The sequence below is a fragment of the Aedes aegypti genome, chromosome 1, assembly GCF_002204515.2.
Source record: "Aedes aegypti strain LVP_AGWG chromosome 1, AaegL5.0 Primary Assembly, whole genome shotgun sequence".
NCBI lineage: Eukaryota > Metazoa > Arthropoda > Insecta > Diptera > Culicidae > Aedes > Aedes aegypti.
The window spans coordinates 1,974,699-1,988,930 of NC_035107.1; the positions used below are offsets into that span (position 1 = coordinate 1,974,699).

The 14,232-nt window shown below is 38.6% G+C and overlaps 1 protein-coding gene across 2 annotated transcripts in view; it reads left to right on the plus strand.

Annotated features, from left to right (window-relative positions):
* The window catches only part of LOC5575983 (myc protein), a 418,254-nt gene extending 404,704 nt beyond the window's left edge, over positions 1–13,550 (plus strand). For both annotated transcript variants that reach the window (XM_021838778.1, XM_021838777.1), the window contains one exon: positions 11,462–13,550. In XM_021838778.1, coding sequence (XP_021694470.1) covers positions 11,462–12,177 — 716 coding nt within the window. In that variant the 3' untranslated portion in view covers positions 12,178–13,550. The remainder of the gene's footprint in view (positions 1–11,461) is intronic.
* Positions 13,551–14,232: the final 682 nt, after the last annotated feature.

Genomic DNA, 14,232 nt, shown 5'->3' on the forward strand with positions numbered 1-14,232 from the left:
CCGAAGTGCACAGTCATCTTCCGCGGTGAAAATTCACCGATGCAGTTCCGTTCTCCTAGTGGGAAACTGACTCACATAGTGCAGGCTGTGCCTGCTGCTGCGGTCACGTGAACGGCAACGCGACATTCTCTGGGTCGGCGCCTACTAGATGTGCTGAGAGCACCCCCTCAGCAACTGTTAAAAATTCTTGGCATATTTGTCGAGTCCACCCTATCCGCGGGGGACTCTCGAGAACGAGAATTCGCGGTGGGATTTCCCCCCCTCCCGGGGGGAATCGTGATGAAGGAGGATGAGGACCGGTTCAATCACTCGCCAAAACAAGTTTTCGCTTCCCCGAGAAGTTGAATCATTCCAACGAGCGGGCTGGCTGCGTTCCAACTGGAATGGGGTGGAAGGACACGCTCAAATTCTGCCACTCAGCGATGGGTTCTAATCCGAAGTCGAATTGGAATTGCACAATTCGAATTGACCGTGCATTCCCACAGCATCCACGCACTCAGAAATATCGCAAGTCGCGTGAATAATCGGCCCCCGTCCCGTCCCCCTCACTCAACGCACAATCTTGTGTTGTAATCTGGCGACGGCCAAAAAATAAAAAGCGTTCGCCTTCTGCCGTGCGTCTTTTTTTGGTAGTGTTTGGGTTTCTCTCGCTCGCTCGCAGTAGGCCGCTCGCCGCTCGCCGAGTCCCACACACATGCACAGCGCCAACTGCGTTCGTATGGGTGAGTGTGAAACGGTTTGAAGCAGCAGCATTTTGCGTCGCTGTTGCTAGGCGGAAAATGTATATTTAAAGGCCGCTCTTCGTCCGCGTCTCCCCTTTTGTTTGGTCCCTCGGTTTGCTCCAAGTATTTTTCGGGGGTAATAGCGAGCAGCCAGCAGCAGCGTCGGGCCATTACTTACTGAAGTTGGTTGCGGGGTGGAGGAGGAGGAAGGGGGGGTTCGCGAAAAAGAAGGGCAATCGAATGCCAAATGAAGGGGGACGCGAAGTGCGTGAGCGAAGAGTAGTGCGTACATTGACGCAGCGTGACCTCTGGTGGCTGCTGGACCGCGCTTGCTTCGATTGAATTGGCATTTCACGCTGCTGCTGCTCGAAGCTGCCGCGGTTTAAAGAGCCAATAACTTTTGCAAAACGGATCGCTCTGCTGACGGGCGTGTGGGGAGGAGGGAAAAATGAAAGGAGAAATTCGCGTGATGGCGCGCGCGACTCTTGATTTATTAATATTCAGAGTTTTTCCCCGCCGAGAAAGATTCACGTTATTTGTCACGATCAACGGAGTAGGCCACTTTCACGCGCGAAATGTGCTCATAGGGTTGTCGCAAAATCTCAATTAATCGATTAGTTGATAATCGATTACAGTCCAAGAATGCCGATTATCGATAACGATTAATCGACCAGTATTTTCCGATTAATCGAATTAATCGACATTTTTTTTGTTCATATGAGTTTTCCCTGCTATAAGATACACCGGAGTAAGTTAAAACGGATTGGGCAAAATGAAATACTATGTTTTGGACATGATGACAAGTGTGAGCAGATTTTTCGTTCCTCTAAGTCTGTGTCATTCATTCGAAGTGCACGAGCAAATTCTTCAAAAAATTTATAGATCTAATCTAATTTCCGAAGCATGAAGATGAGATTCATGGGTTAGTAAATTGTTTCTTAAAGTTATTTTTTTAAATCAAGATGAACTTCAGTATGTTTAGTAATTCAGTATATTCGTTGAACCTATAGCCTATATTGATAATTCTGAAGCTAATCCCTTCCTCTCCCATTTTTTCATGATATCTATAATGGAGATGAAAAAAACACATAGTACTGACCCATTTATTCAAAACATACATGAGCCCCAAGCATTGTAGACAATTTCTGTTTTGCTTTCCTAATTCCTGGAGAATAATTTGATCGAGTGTCCATTGATATTTTGTGTCATGATTCATTGTAAATTGTAGGGAATAACTTAAAGAATTTTTAAACAATTCATATTTATCAGAACAACTAAAAATGTTTACGGAATAGTTGACAAAATTCTAGGGATATTCTGAATGAGTTTCTACACGATTTTCGAATGAACTACTAAACATTTTTAGATTGACATTCAGTGTTCTCAGGTAAGCTCTGTTTAGGTTACTTCAGAATTTTCTACCTCTGGAATATTTTTTTTTTCACAAATCTGCAAGGAGAAGGACGGCAAAAAATTTTTCTGAAAAATGAAACAAAACTGGAACCAGAAATAAAACAATAAGAAACCAAACAGAAATTAAGAAAACAAAGAGAAACTTAACAGGAAAAATGGGATATGAGACCGATTCATCATAAAATCTAACCAGGCATTTCTTTAAGAGTATTTTGAAGATTTTTTTTTGGAAATTAGTAGTGTGACAGCTGCGGTAGCTTTCTGTTCAATCAGGTCCGTCCCACTTGGGCTCAGATTGGGTACCACTTCTAGTACTGGATTTGGTCCCTCGGTAGTGCAAAAGGTACCCAAGTTTGACAGATCGCAGTACACTTTTCACGGCATTCTAGATTACCTTATGAGACATAAAATTTTAGGCAACTGCTAGGGACATGGAGGTCTTTAATTTGTCTTTGGTTCAATTGGCGAAAAGAAAGTTATCTCTAAAATTGCAATTAATAAAATTACCCAGTCATTCTTCTAAGGATGTCTCCAGAGAAATGTCAAGGATTGTTTTCAGAAAACATTAGATTAGTTTAGACATAAATACAAACGCAAATTTTAGAGAAAATTCAATAAAACTTTTGTAAATTCTAAGTAACGATAACGATTCGTTACTCTCAATTGTTTTGAAAAAGTATTAGAAGATTTTCTTGATCAATTCCAAAGATAATTGATTAAAAAATTCATTCAAATATTCTGTAGGTTTTTTTGAAAACATCAGACAGAACCCCTGAGGAAATTTGTGTTTTCAATAATTGCTGTGATATTGGTGTTATGTTTGGTGTAAAAAAAACTTAAAAAAAAGAGAATCCATGAAGACTCTGAAGTGTTTATATGAGAAATCACTAGAGAAATGTTTAGAATATTGGAAGGAGTAATCTTAAGATTAAATGCTGGAAAAATTCCAAGAGGAATTTGTGGAGGAATTAATAGAGGAATTGCTAAATAAGTTTTGAAAACAAATTTAATAATCCCTCGGGAAATTTATGGAACAATCCTTAGGATTTGTTTATTTTAAAAATTCGAATCAATTTGTCTGGAAAAATAACAGATATATTCTGCCGTTCTACGCCTACTTGTCCCATGTTCTATGTAAACCTTATGGACAGCGGAACAAATATGCGTAGAACGGCAGTATTGTAGTCGTAAAAACTATCGAAATTCTTGAAAATTAACATCGTCCCTAGCTAAAGTAGGCTGCACAAACTGAACAATCGCTTACATAAGGAAAAGAACAACATGAAATATATTGCAGCGATGTAGTGATGTTTTTTCGTTTGACAAAAAATTTTCATCGGTTGGAGCGGGAATTTTCGCTGTAATATCACTAGTAAGATGTATTTCATCGTATGAGCCATGTGATTTTATACAAATTAGAATTTTTATTGTGTTTAGGTCGAGACACAAATGCAAGGTGTATGGACTCTTTTCAGTATGTATGGTTGCAATTACCGCGCATTAATATAAAAAGGCATGAAATTATTGAGTAACATTGGAATTATTGTTTTGTTGTTATGGTAGTTTATACAGTGGGATTCCGTTTTTGGCAACAAAGTTGAAATTTTCAGTTGCCAAAAACGGAACCGTGCCAAAATCGGAACCCATATTTCAAATTTTATTTTTCAACTATTGGTTTTGAAAGTATCATTACAATGTTAATACATCATTTTTATGGAATCATAAGGCGTTGAGACTTCGAAAAGGTTCACTTCGAAGCATTTTTCCGAGGGTTCTACTATGCTATGAATCTATAGCTCCGTAATATTAAATCTGGCAAACGATTTTCTGATCGCGTTTTTACGCATCAACGTCTTCAATTATTTTTTAGAAGCTTTATGCATAACTTTTGTATAAGAGGTCCTTGTAAAACCAATAATCGCATAAGTGACTTTTATTGAAGAACTGGACATTTTCTTAAAACTATGAGAAAAAAAGAAAACAAAAATGTTTTCTTTTAAAGACGTATTTGCGAATCAAAAGCGCTGGATATTGCAAAACCAACCAACCAACCTTTTTTTCTAATTAAATGAACATTTAAAATCAGTTTAACTTTAGCATAAAATCTAAAAATTCGGTAAGTTTAGAATTGCTCCTTCAATTTATGTTTCTGATAAAGTAAAGCATTTTATAATGAATGGTTGACTGTATCAAAAGGGCATACATAAACATGAGTAGATGCATAAATGTCTTGTAATTGTGTAGAATTTAATTTTTACTTGAAATAATTTTCAATTAAGCTTGATATATGTTTTACACCTGCCTTATGAAAGCAACTGAAATTTACAGGATCCTGTTATGAAACCTCAAGAACCTTATAGGAATCTTCAGGTACTCATAAGAAATCTACAGAAAAAAAAACGCTTGAGCTCTGAAGCATCTTGCCAAGCATCCGTAGGATCTCGCATAGAGTTCTCAGGATCTTGCTAAGGATTTTGCTATGAATTAACATCTTGAAATTCCGCTGCGATGTTGCCGTAAATTCTCAAGTCTCCGATGAAAAAATTAAAAAATAATATTAGGCTCCCACTAGCACACCTCAAATTCCTCTGGGGACCTTTTCAAAATCCTCAAGCTTTCGCCGAAAATATTAAAAATATAACTAGAAATTCACATTATCCCGCTTAAAATTTACAAGACGCCCTAGAGTTCATTAGGAATCACCAGATGTTGGACATAATCCTCCATAACCAGTTATACACTCTAACGATCCCTTAAGAAGCTCTCAGTGTCCACTTGGAATCTGCAGATATTCTCATGAATTCGTTAAAATTTCTGAAAAGTCCCACAAGAACGAAGAATTCCTTAAGGGTTCTCCAGGGTACAGTTAGGAAACTCATAGACTCAGCTCGTAAGGAACATTTTGATGATGTTGAGACCCGTATCCTTGATTAACAATCTTGTACAGAATTCTGGATCGTCTCTTAACAAATCTAACGCCTTATAAAGTCTATAGAAAATAGAGAACGTAGCTTTAAATAGTTGACGCAGAGAGATCAATATACACACCAATATCACAGACAAAAAGTAAAAACACTCTCAGTCGTATTTATCGCACGCTCCAATGGTATTATTGAAAAAAAAATTGTAGTTTGGACTGTATTCGCATTTGTCATGTTATTTAATGAAATTTAAAAAAGCTATGATACACAACATTTTGCTGTACATATTTGTATCTATTATTGCGGTGTGTTTTTACATACGCAATGTATATAAATCCATAATAATAAAGACAGCGAGACAAAATTTATGATTGTTACTCTGTGTGAGTCATAGATTTTTCGTTGCTCTTATGTCGGTGCTGGTGCTTTGTTCGAACAAGCTGTTCCAAATCTGAAGAACAGTGTTTTTTTATTGTATCACCTACACAGTTAAAAATAATGAAGATTACACGTTATGTAAACTTTATTTATGCGATGTAAACACGACGTCATGTAAATTTAAGTCTTGAATCATGTAAATGTGTGTTATATGTCACGTAAATACATAGAATCCTGCCGGATTACATGACATATACTTGAAGTTTACATGACCTACCATGTAAATGTCCATTTTATACCACGCTCCGATTATGTGCATTATATGTCTCAGAAATTTACACGTTACGTTCGAACTGTGTACTGGCAGACTAAAGTGGGCTGGTCACTCAATATGAATGCCTATGAAAAAAGAATGGTCTTAAGTTGAGATACTGGTGGAGATTATTGGTCTCATGAAACGTAGCCTATGTATGACCAATGACCATTCTGAAGTAAATAAGCGCGTACGCGAGTCCTTAGTAGTTGGTGAGATTTGGGGAAACATCGACGAAAATGGAGATCTGGAATGTAATCGGTGTGGAGTTGACATGCTATTCAAGTGACCAAAGCAACAGACACGATAATATTTACAAAAATTTACAAATTTTAATGGTATTAAAAAATGTTGCCAAAAACGGATCCATTTTGTTGCCAAAATCGGGGGGTGCCAAAATCGGAGCATGCCAAAAACGGAGCATGCCAAAAACGGAATCTCACTGTATTTAGTTTTTGATCAAATTTCATAATGATGAAAATTGCCATTTTTTTAACTTCCTTTGGCTCTTATTGTGAATAAAGATTTGAATACCTTTAAAAATAAGTGGTAAAAAAAACTAGACGCACGGTAAATGGTGACATAGAACGGAACGAGGTGACCTTAACATGACATTTGTAAACACAATTTTTGAGTATTTTTTTTGTTATGCATCACGAATTTTATTTTCTTTCTTGCGTGCAACGCTTCGTATTGGTAGTCTAGTTCGCTTTAAATTATTTGGATTAAATATTCCATTTTTTGAAGTGCAGCTATTTTTAAATTCACGGGAAATAGTAACTTGACGGTGATTTAAAAATAAATGTCTTGATACTTTTCAAAGACTTTTGACCTGTGAAAATTTTTAAGCAATACTGCTGGCGAAATCTACAAGAAAAATCCCTAAGGAAATGTTGGGTAAATTTGTAGAATTGAAACCTATAAGAATTCATTTAAAGAATTAAAAAAAAAAAATGGGAGAGAAAATCAATGGACACTTCTGATAGAATTCATCGTAGAATTCTTGGAGTAAGATCTGAATATTGCTTTTTTTTCTCAAGAAACCTGGAAATTTTCTTTTTAATGGTCCTTTGTTAAGGTTATGTATTGAACAAAATATCATTGAAAGCAAAAATGACCAATGGCTTTGAAACAATTGCAGCAGGAATTTTACCATGGACTCTTTGAGGAATCATCAGGGATGCTACCGACAGGAATTTTATTAGCTATGAATTTCTCCCATAATTTCACCGTCATTCATGCTTCCAAAGATTCCTCCTGAACATATTATTCCTGATTTAGCTTCAGAAATTCTGAAGAGATTTTTGCAGTTATTTTCTTTACATTTTTTTTTCAGAATGTCTGCCAAAGATTCCCTTAGGCATTTTGTGTCAGAGGCTTCTTAAGAATTTTTAATGCTTGGAATTATTCGAGCCGTTTCTTTTTCGATGCTACAAATTTTCTTCTTCGGATTTTACTATGAATATCTTTTGGGATTCCTCTAGAAATTCCTGGAAGTATGCAAATAATTCATCCAAGGAATTCTTTGTAAATTGCTCCAGTAGAACTTTTGTGGATTACTTATGGGCATCCTTTTGAAATTTCTTCAGAGATGGCTGCAAGTATTTTGTTTGAAATTCATCTAGGAATTCCTTCAATAATTATTTTAGAAATTTGTTTAGGGATTTCTCCAACCATTGGTCCACAAATATCACTTGGGTCCTCCAAAACATTTCCCTGTGGTTCTTTTTATAGTTCGTCTAGGAATTTCTTCAGTAGTTTCCAAAAGAAAAAATCTCTCAGAGATTCTCTTCTTACTGATTTTTGGCAATAATAAAAATAAAGTATTTACGGTACTTTTAAAAATAATAAATTTTAATATTTTTCCGTAAATTTTATTATTTTCTCTGTTATAAACGTAATGTAATTAATTCATTAATTCTTCTGCTATAGATTGATAGTAGAAAAATATAAAAGATACGATTTTTTATATTACACGTAAAATAAACCCCAGGCATTTGTAGGTTATATAAGAATACAATTTTTCAAACAATTTTCAAAAATACAAAAAAGTTTGAAAAGTCATATAAAAACTTTTATGATGTGCGTGTTAAGAGTTAAGGTTTAAGCCAAAAATAAAATCATTTTGATTTCCGAGCTACGAAAAAATACACAAAATTCCAAAGGGTACCCCGTCTAAAGGCGGGGTTGGGTATTAGAGGGTTAAATAGTAATAGGTTCCGTTTTTCTTTTACTCGTGCTGAAATTCCTTACAAGGTTTCTTAAGTAAAAAAAAAAGAATAATTCCTAAAATGCTTTGAAGAATGTACATATATTGATACATCTGAAAATTCCTCCTAATATTGTCGTTATTTTTTCTGGATTTTCTTCGAAAATTATCTCCAGATTTTTTTCTTGGAATTCTTTCAGGAAATACTTCAAGAATTTTTCCAAGAAATCCAAGGAAAAGTTTTTATTAGCTACCCTGGATAAAATCGTGGAAGAAATCTCTTAGTAACGTCTGAAGGAGTTTCTGAAGGGATTCTTGCAGGAATTTTAATAGGATTTTTGGGGGAAATCCCCTTGGGAACAGGAATTGTTCAAGTTCCTAGAAAATCAGGAGGAATCTGTGGACAACTTCTGGTGGAATTTTTGGAGGATTTTCTGTAAGGATTCTTAGGGCAAATACGGCAAGTGCACCTAGAGGACGTTGTGTACGGATTCATGAGAGTTTTCTTGTAGAGTGTTCCATAGGAATCCTGGAACGAAGTGATAGAGCAATACTTTGGAATTTTTTGGGAATCGCTGGAGATTTATTCAACAGTATTTTTTGTTTTTTTTTTTTTTGAAAAAAATCCTGGAGGAGTCATTTGAAAATAATTTCTGGAGGAGTCTTGGAAGAATTAATAAAATCGGTAATACTGTAGGAACTCCTGGAGGAATCTTTGAAAAAATCATAATTGATTGCTTGAAATGAAATTCAGGGCAATCTCTACCAATTTCCTGGAAGAATTGTAAGACTCATTTGAAGAAATGCCTGGATGTATCACGAAGTAATTTTGGAAAGGAAGCGATCCTTGGAAAAAAAATTGAAGGGGTTTCATATTTTAGCTTCACATTGAATTCCTAGAGACATCTACAGGGATTATACAGCTATAAAGATTCCTGGAGATCTCTATGGATAATGATTTTTTTCTTCGCAATGTGATTCCTGGAGCAGTTTTTGAATTTATCTATTAATTAAGGAATTCTTGGATAAATTGCCGGGAGAAACATTCTGGAAATTCTTCATGCGATATTTGTTAAAAATTCTGGAGAAGCTTCTGTAGCCCTATCTGTGCTGATTACATGAACCTAAAAAAAATATAAATTTTGTTCTATCTTTGTGTTTCGTCGTAAAACGAAGGATTCGGATATAACCTATTTCATATTTGCTCTATGGAATGACGTCTCTCTGAAGGTGGATAAAAATAATAGATTTTGGGCTGTCGAATGATGGTACTTACAACATGATGTTCAGAAAATGTCCACACAGAGATCTATCAGAACTGATATCACATGGCCAATACCATGATTTGATGATGCTCTAGTCAATCAGAATGCAAATATGAGCCATACTCGTTTATAAATTCTGACTCTAGGTGTATACCACTTCCTTGTGTACAGCATGACAATTTCACAAAAAAAAACTGTTCAGAACTCTATTAAAGGGTCTCATACCTTTTCATTAGAGCGAAAAAAAAAACCGGTTCAAAAATGGAATTTTGAGAACGTTTAAAAGCATTGTAGCGCCGTTTCCCGAGGTCACTGAACGATGTTATGTTCGTTTCCTAAAGTAAGGAAATTTCAGAACTATCTCGTTTCAGTGCCAATGGCTAAAAATTACCACGATGTACAAAGAAAGCAAAAAAAAAATCTATGAGAATTATTGATAAACTCATTGTAAACATTCTTTCAAAAATGTGGGAGAATCTCAAGAGATACTTTGGGAAGACCAAGAACACGTTGAAAGTGATCACTGATCAGAACACCGCAAAATTGTGTATAACACGTTGTAAAACTATGCAGTGGATTTGTAACAAGGTTACATTTCATTATGGGACAATTCGACTCGTTGTTTTTTTTTTTTTCAAATTTTACCGTACAAACTATGTAGTCTCGTTAGTGTGGCTGAAAGATCATAGGAATATGTTGAAAACTTGAATAAACTCAAATTTGACAGAAATGCTGACAAGACTGTAGGACTGTGTTCATCGAAAAAAAAATCTCGCACCGATGACCTTGGAAAACGACAATTTGGGATTAATGCACAGAGAATATAAAAATGAATAACTGCTAGATCTATGAGCATATTCGTGGTTTTATGATTGTGCGATCAATTTCCGTACTCAACTACGGGAAAAGATCATCGTTGTTTGAATTGGACATTTTTTTGGCAAATAATCGATGTCAGTTAATCGATTATCTCGATTATTGATTGAGCCAGGTATCGATGAAAAATTAATCGATTAGTAGTGAGTCGATTAATCGATTAATCGAAATAATCGATTAATTTGCGACAACCCTACTGCGCTCACTTCGATTCGGTCGGTTCGGGGTGGGAAAGCAGTATTCGCAATTGGAGCACAATTTGGGATCGCAGTAGGCGACAATGACTCGTTGGTGGTCGTCGCCGTCATTGTGATGAAACGGGAGAACCAAAATAGAAACTGCGGAGGCAGAAAATCGTCCGAATCGGTCATGCACTCAAACGCTGTAGGTACACCCGGATCGGGACACTAGTCATGAACGTGCGAGAATCCAGCACTTGGGCGACGAATTTGCCTGGCTCGGGGTGCCTTTTTCACCTGCTCCGTTGGCTGCGCGTTTTTTTTTGTGGAGTGTGTTTTGGTTTCTTGATTCGTATCGTCGCCGGCTCGGAATTCCTCTTTATCTCGCTCGTTGAAACGTTCTTCACTCCCCATCGCGCGAGAGATTCTGACGTGAGGACCCTTACCTCCATTTGGGGAAGGGGTTGAAGAACAGCAGTGGCGGCGGTCACATGCCTTGGTTGGGTGCTTTTGTGGCGGCGGCAGCGGCGACGTGGAATCCGGTTCGGTACCTTTCACTTCACACGCTCACTCGACAGCCATTGGACCGACTCTGGCACTGCTCTGCTCTGAGAACTGATCCCAGCTCCGTCTTTTGGCTCTCGGTGTGAATGTGCATTGCTGCTGCCACCGCCCATGCCCACAAAACCGCAACCGGTCGCCTCGCGCGTTATTCACTTGCTATGCATGCACTCTCCTTCCTCCGCCTCCTTCTTCTCCGATCCGATCTAGGTCAATGACTCGAACTTTTTCCTTTCTCCCTTGGCGCTCCTCCGTAATTCCTCTCGATTCCGACACCTTTGGGAGTTGTTCTCACCTTCACAAATCACCGGGAGGAGCAGCAGGCCATGATCTCGAATCGCGCGCGCTCACTCATTGTTGCCGACCAAAAATTCAATCCAAGCAAACCACGAGACCGAGAAGACGTTTGATAAGAGCTCGCTCATGGCTTGCTGATTACGACGCCCGGCTAGTTCAAGGTCAAAACCCGGCTGCTGCGGTGGGAATTTCGTTTCTCTTGGGTGGGTTGCGCGAAATAACGAGACCGGATGTGATGATTGTGAAAGCGTTTCATTCTCAACCAAAAAAAAATCGTTGATTGTAACCTTCTTTCCTCCCCCTCTCTCTCTCCCCCACCCTTTACAGAGGACGAAGAAATCGACGTCGTATCGATAGGTGAGAAGAACCTGCCGACGAATCCAACGCCCCGTGACAAGCGCCACGTCGAAAGCCGGGTGGCCCTCAAGATCCGCAAGCACCCGCAAGGCAACCCGTCGCACCACCACCGGCGCCGTCACTCGGGCGAAGACTACCCGTCGCACCATGGCATGTCCAGCAGCAGTAGTCAGCACAGCCCCAGCAAATCCTACGGTTACTCGCCCAACTATCTCACCCCGGCGTCGTCGACCAGCATCTCCGGCTCGAACACCCCGCTGCCGCCCAACAGCAGCAGTATATCGAACCCGCGCAAGCGGCCCAGCAAAGACGACCGCAGCAAGAACCGCCACCATCAGCACCGCAACAAGAAGCAACGAATCCCCGGCAAGACGATCGCCCGCTCGCCCGAGTCCTCCGAAGAGCAGGAAACCCTCGAGAAACGCAACCTGCACAACGACATGGAGCGACAGAGGCGAATCGGGCTGAAGAACCTCTTCGAGGAGCTCAAGCGGCAAATTCCGAACCTCCGGGACAAGGAACGCGCCCCGAAAGTGAACATCCTCCGGGAGGCGGCCGTTCTCTGCACCCGGCTCAACCGCGAACAGGAACAGCTGAACGCCCTGCGCAAGCAACAGCAGCGACTGTACGCCCGTGTTCGGCAACTGCGGACGTCACTGCACACGCAGCGACGCGTCATGGATTAAGCGGCAGTGAAGGAGATGCGGAAACCAATGTGATTTCAAACCGTGCGTGAGCGCGAAATGGTGCCAATATGCGAATAGGAGATAGGGAATATGTCGAACGGATGATGACAGACAGACAGACAGACAGACAGACAGCGATCGCGAGAGAGAGAATGAGGGACTGAGATTTGCGCGAAAGTGCTCTGGTTCTACGTGAGACGGCGAAGCGAAAGTAAGAACACATATTTCACTTAGATTTAGTACGAGAAGCGTTGAGAAATAACCTAAAAAAATCCTAACGAACCTTTATTATTTGTTTTGACAAAAGAGAAATCTATCCAAAAATTATTAACTATAATCGCAGCAAGAAAAATCCATTAATTGTAATAGTGTGCGACGCAGTGCGCGGGGCAGAATGTGTGTGTGTATGCGCGGAAAACTCAGAAAATCAAGGCGTCAGAACCCTGCCGAAGTCGAATCGAAACGTTGTGAACGCGCGAGTTTATTGTTAAGCCCTCCCAGCCCAGTGTGCTTTGGTTTCCCGTGGCAACCACACAGCGATTCCCGAGGAATGTCTGTCAGTATGTGTGTGCGTCTGTAAGTATACCAACCATTTGTTCACAAACCAATTTCAAAAACCTATACTTACACACGCACACACAACCACACACACAAACAATGTTTGACCGCTGGGTTGTCAAAATCGGGGAAAAATCCTATCTTTGATTATAACTATTATATTTTGTTTTGTTATTCATTACACGCTATTCTTCCAAGAGGAAAAAAATCGAAAAAGTCATTTTATAACTATTATAAACCAGATAAAAAGCGATGGTAAAGATTGCATATTGTACGCGGGGGAGCGCGCTGCGCCCTCTCCCCCTATTATTTTATATACCCTAAAAAGGAAAAAAGCGCTTTACAAATAAACAAAAAAAGATCAACATAACAACTAAGTAACCGTTACATTTGATTGCGACAAACAAAAGCACGCATGTAAAAAAGAACTAAAATACCATTTAAAAAAAAAACGGTAGCCAACACACACTACGATTATAAAAATAACAAAACCAAGAGGATCAGATTAAAACAACACAAAAAAAAATCTATGAACTATGTAGAGTAGGAATGAATTTATTGAATAGTAATCTATTTTTTCAGTTTTTGGAAAACCACACCGAAATGATACTGATGATCATTAATTATCTTGTTTCTACGTAGGTTAAAACACCGCTTACTATTGATTCGTTTCCTAGTGTTAGAGAGAACTTTAAACTACTTTACGCATAAAACCTATTTCTTCTTTATTTTTAAACAAAAAAAAAACTACGCTAGTTTAGAGCCACCCAGAGAAAAAATACACCGCCACAAATGTGTACATATACCCGCGTGAATTAGGATTGAGTTTTCATTTTCTTTGTTCAAAGAAAACCCCCCCCACGCAAGAGATATACCTAACTACTGAGTCGCGGCCCACTTTGGGGGCCGCCGGCAAGCAAACACAACTCGCAAAAAACGCATTTTTTTTTTCCTAGAACCGTAAAAGAAAACCTTGAAACAAACAAATACAAAAACAATCCTGTGTAAATATAGGACATATAATATAGAAAGCTAGAGTTTCTAATAAGTCGTTTTCATTTTTCGTAAAACTGTTATATTCGTAATTAATGACTATTATTTTTAAAAACAAAGTTTTTTTTTCTTTTTATTGGAAAATAAAATCAAATGCATCAAAACTAAGAAATTCGGATCGCTTGTTATTTTTTATGCTTCTTGCATATTACTTTATTTCTGTTTTATTGGTGAAATTTCCCTTTCTTCCTCCCTATTGCTACTACCTACTACTGACTGTCTTTTGGTTTTTCTGATTCTGCTGATTGAGCTGTTTCGTTTTGTTACCCGGTCTACTTTGTTGGTGCGCTGCTGTTTGGTTCGTTCGGTTTTGTATTGCGTTAGCTTTGGGCCTATGTTCGCCGTAGAAAAGTGGTTGAGTTTGCGTTTATGGTTTGTCGTTCAACGAAAAGACGGATTCTGGTGGACTTCGAGAATGGCGATCACATTTATACTCATTATGGG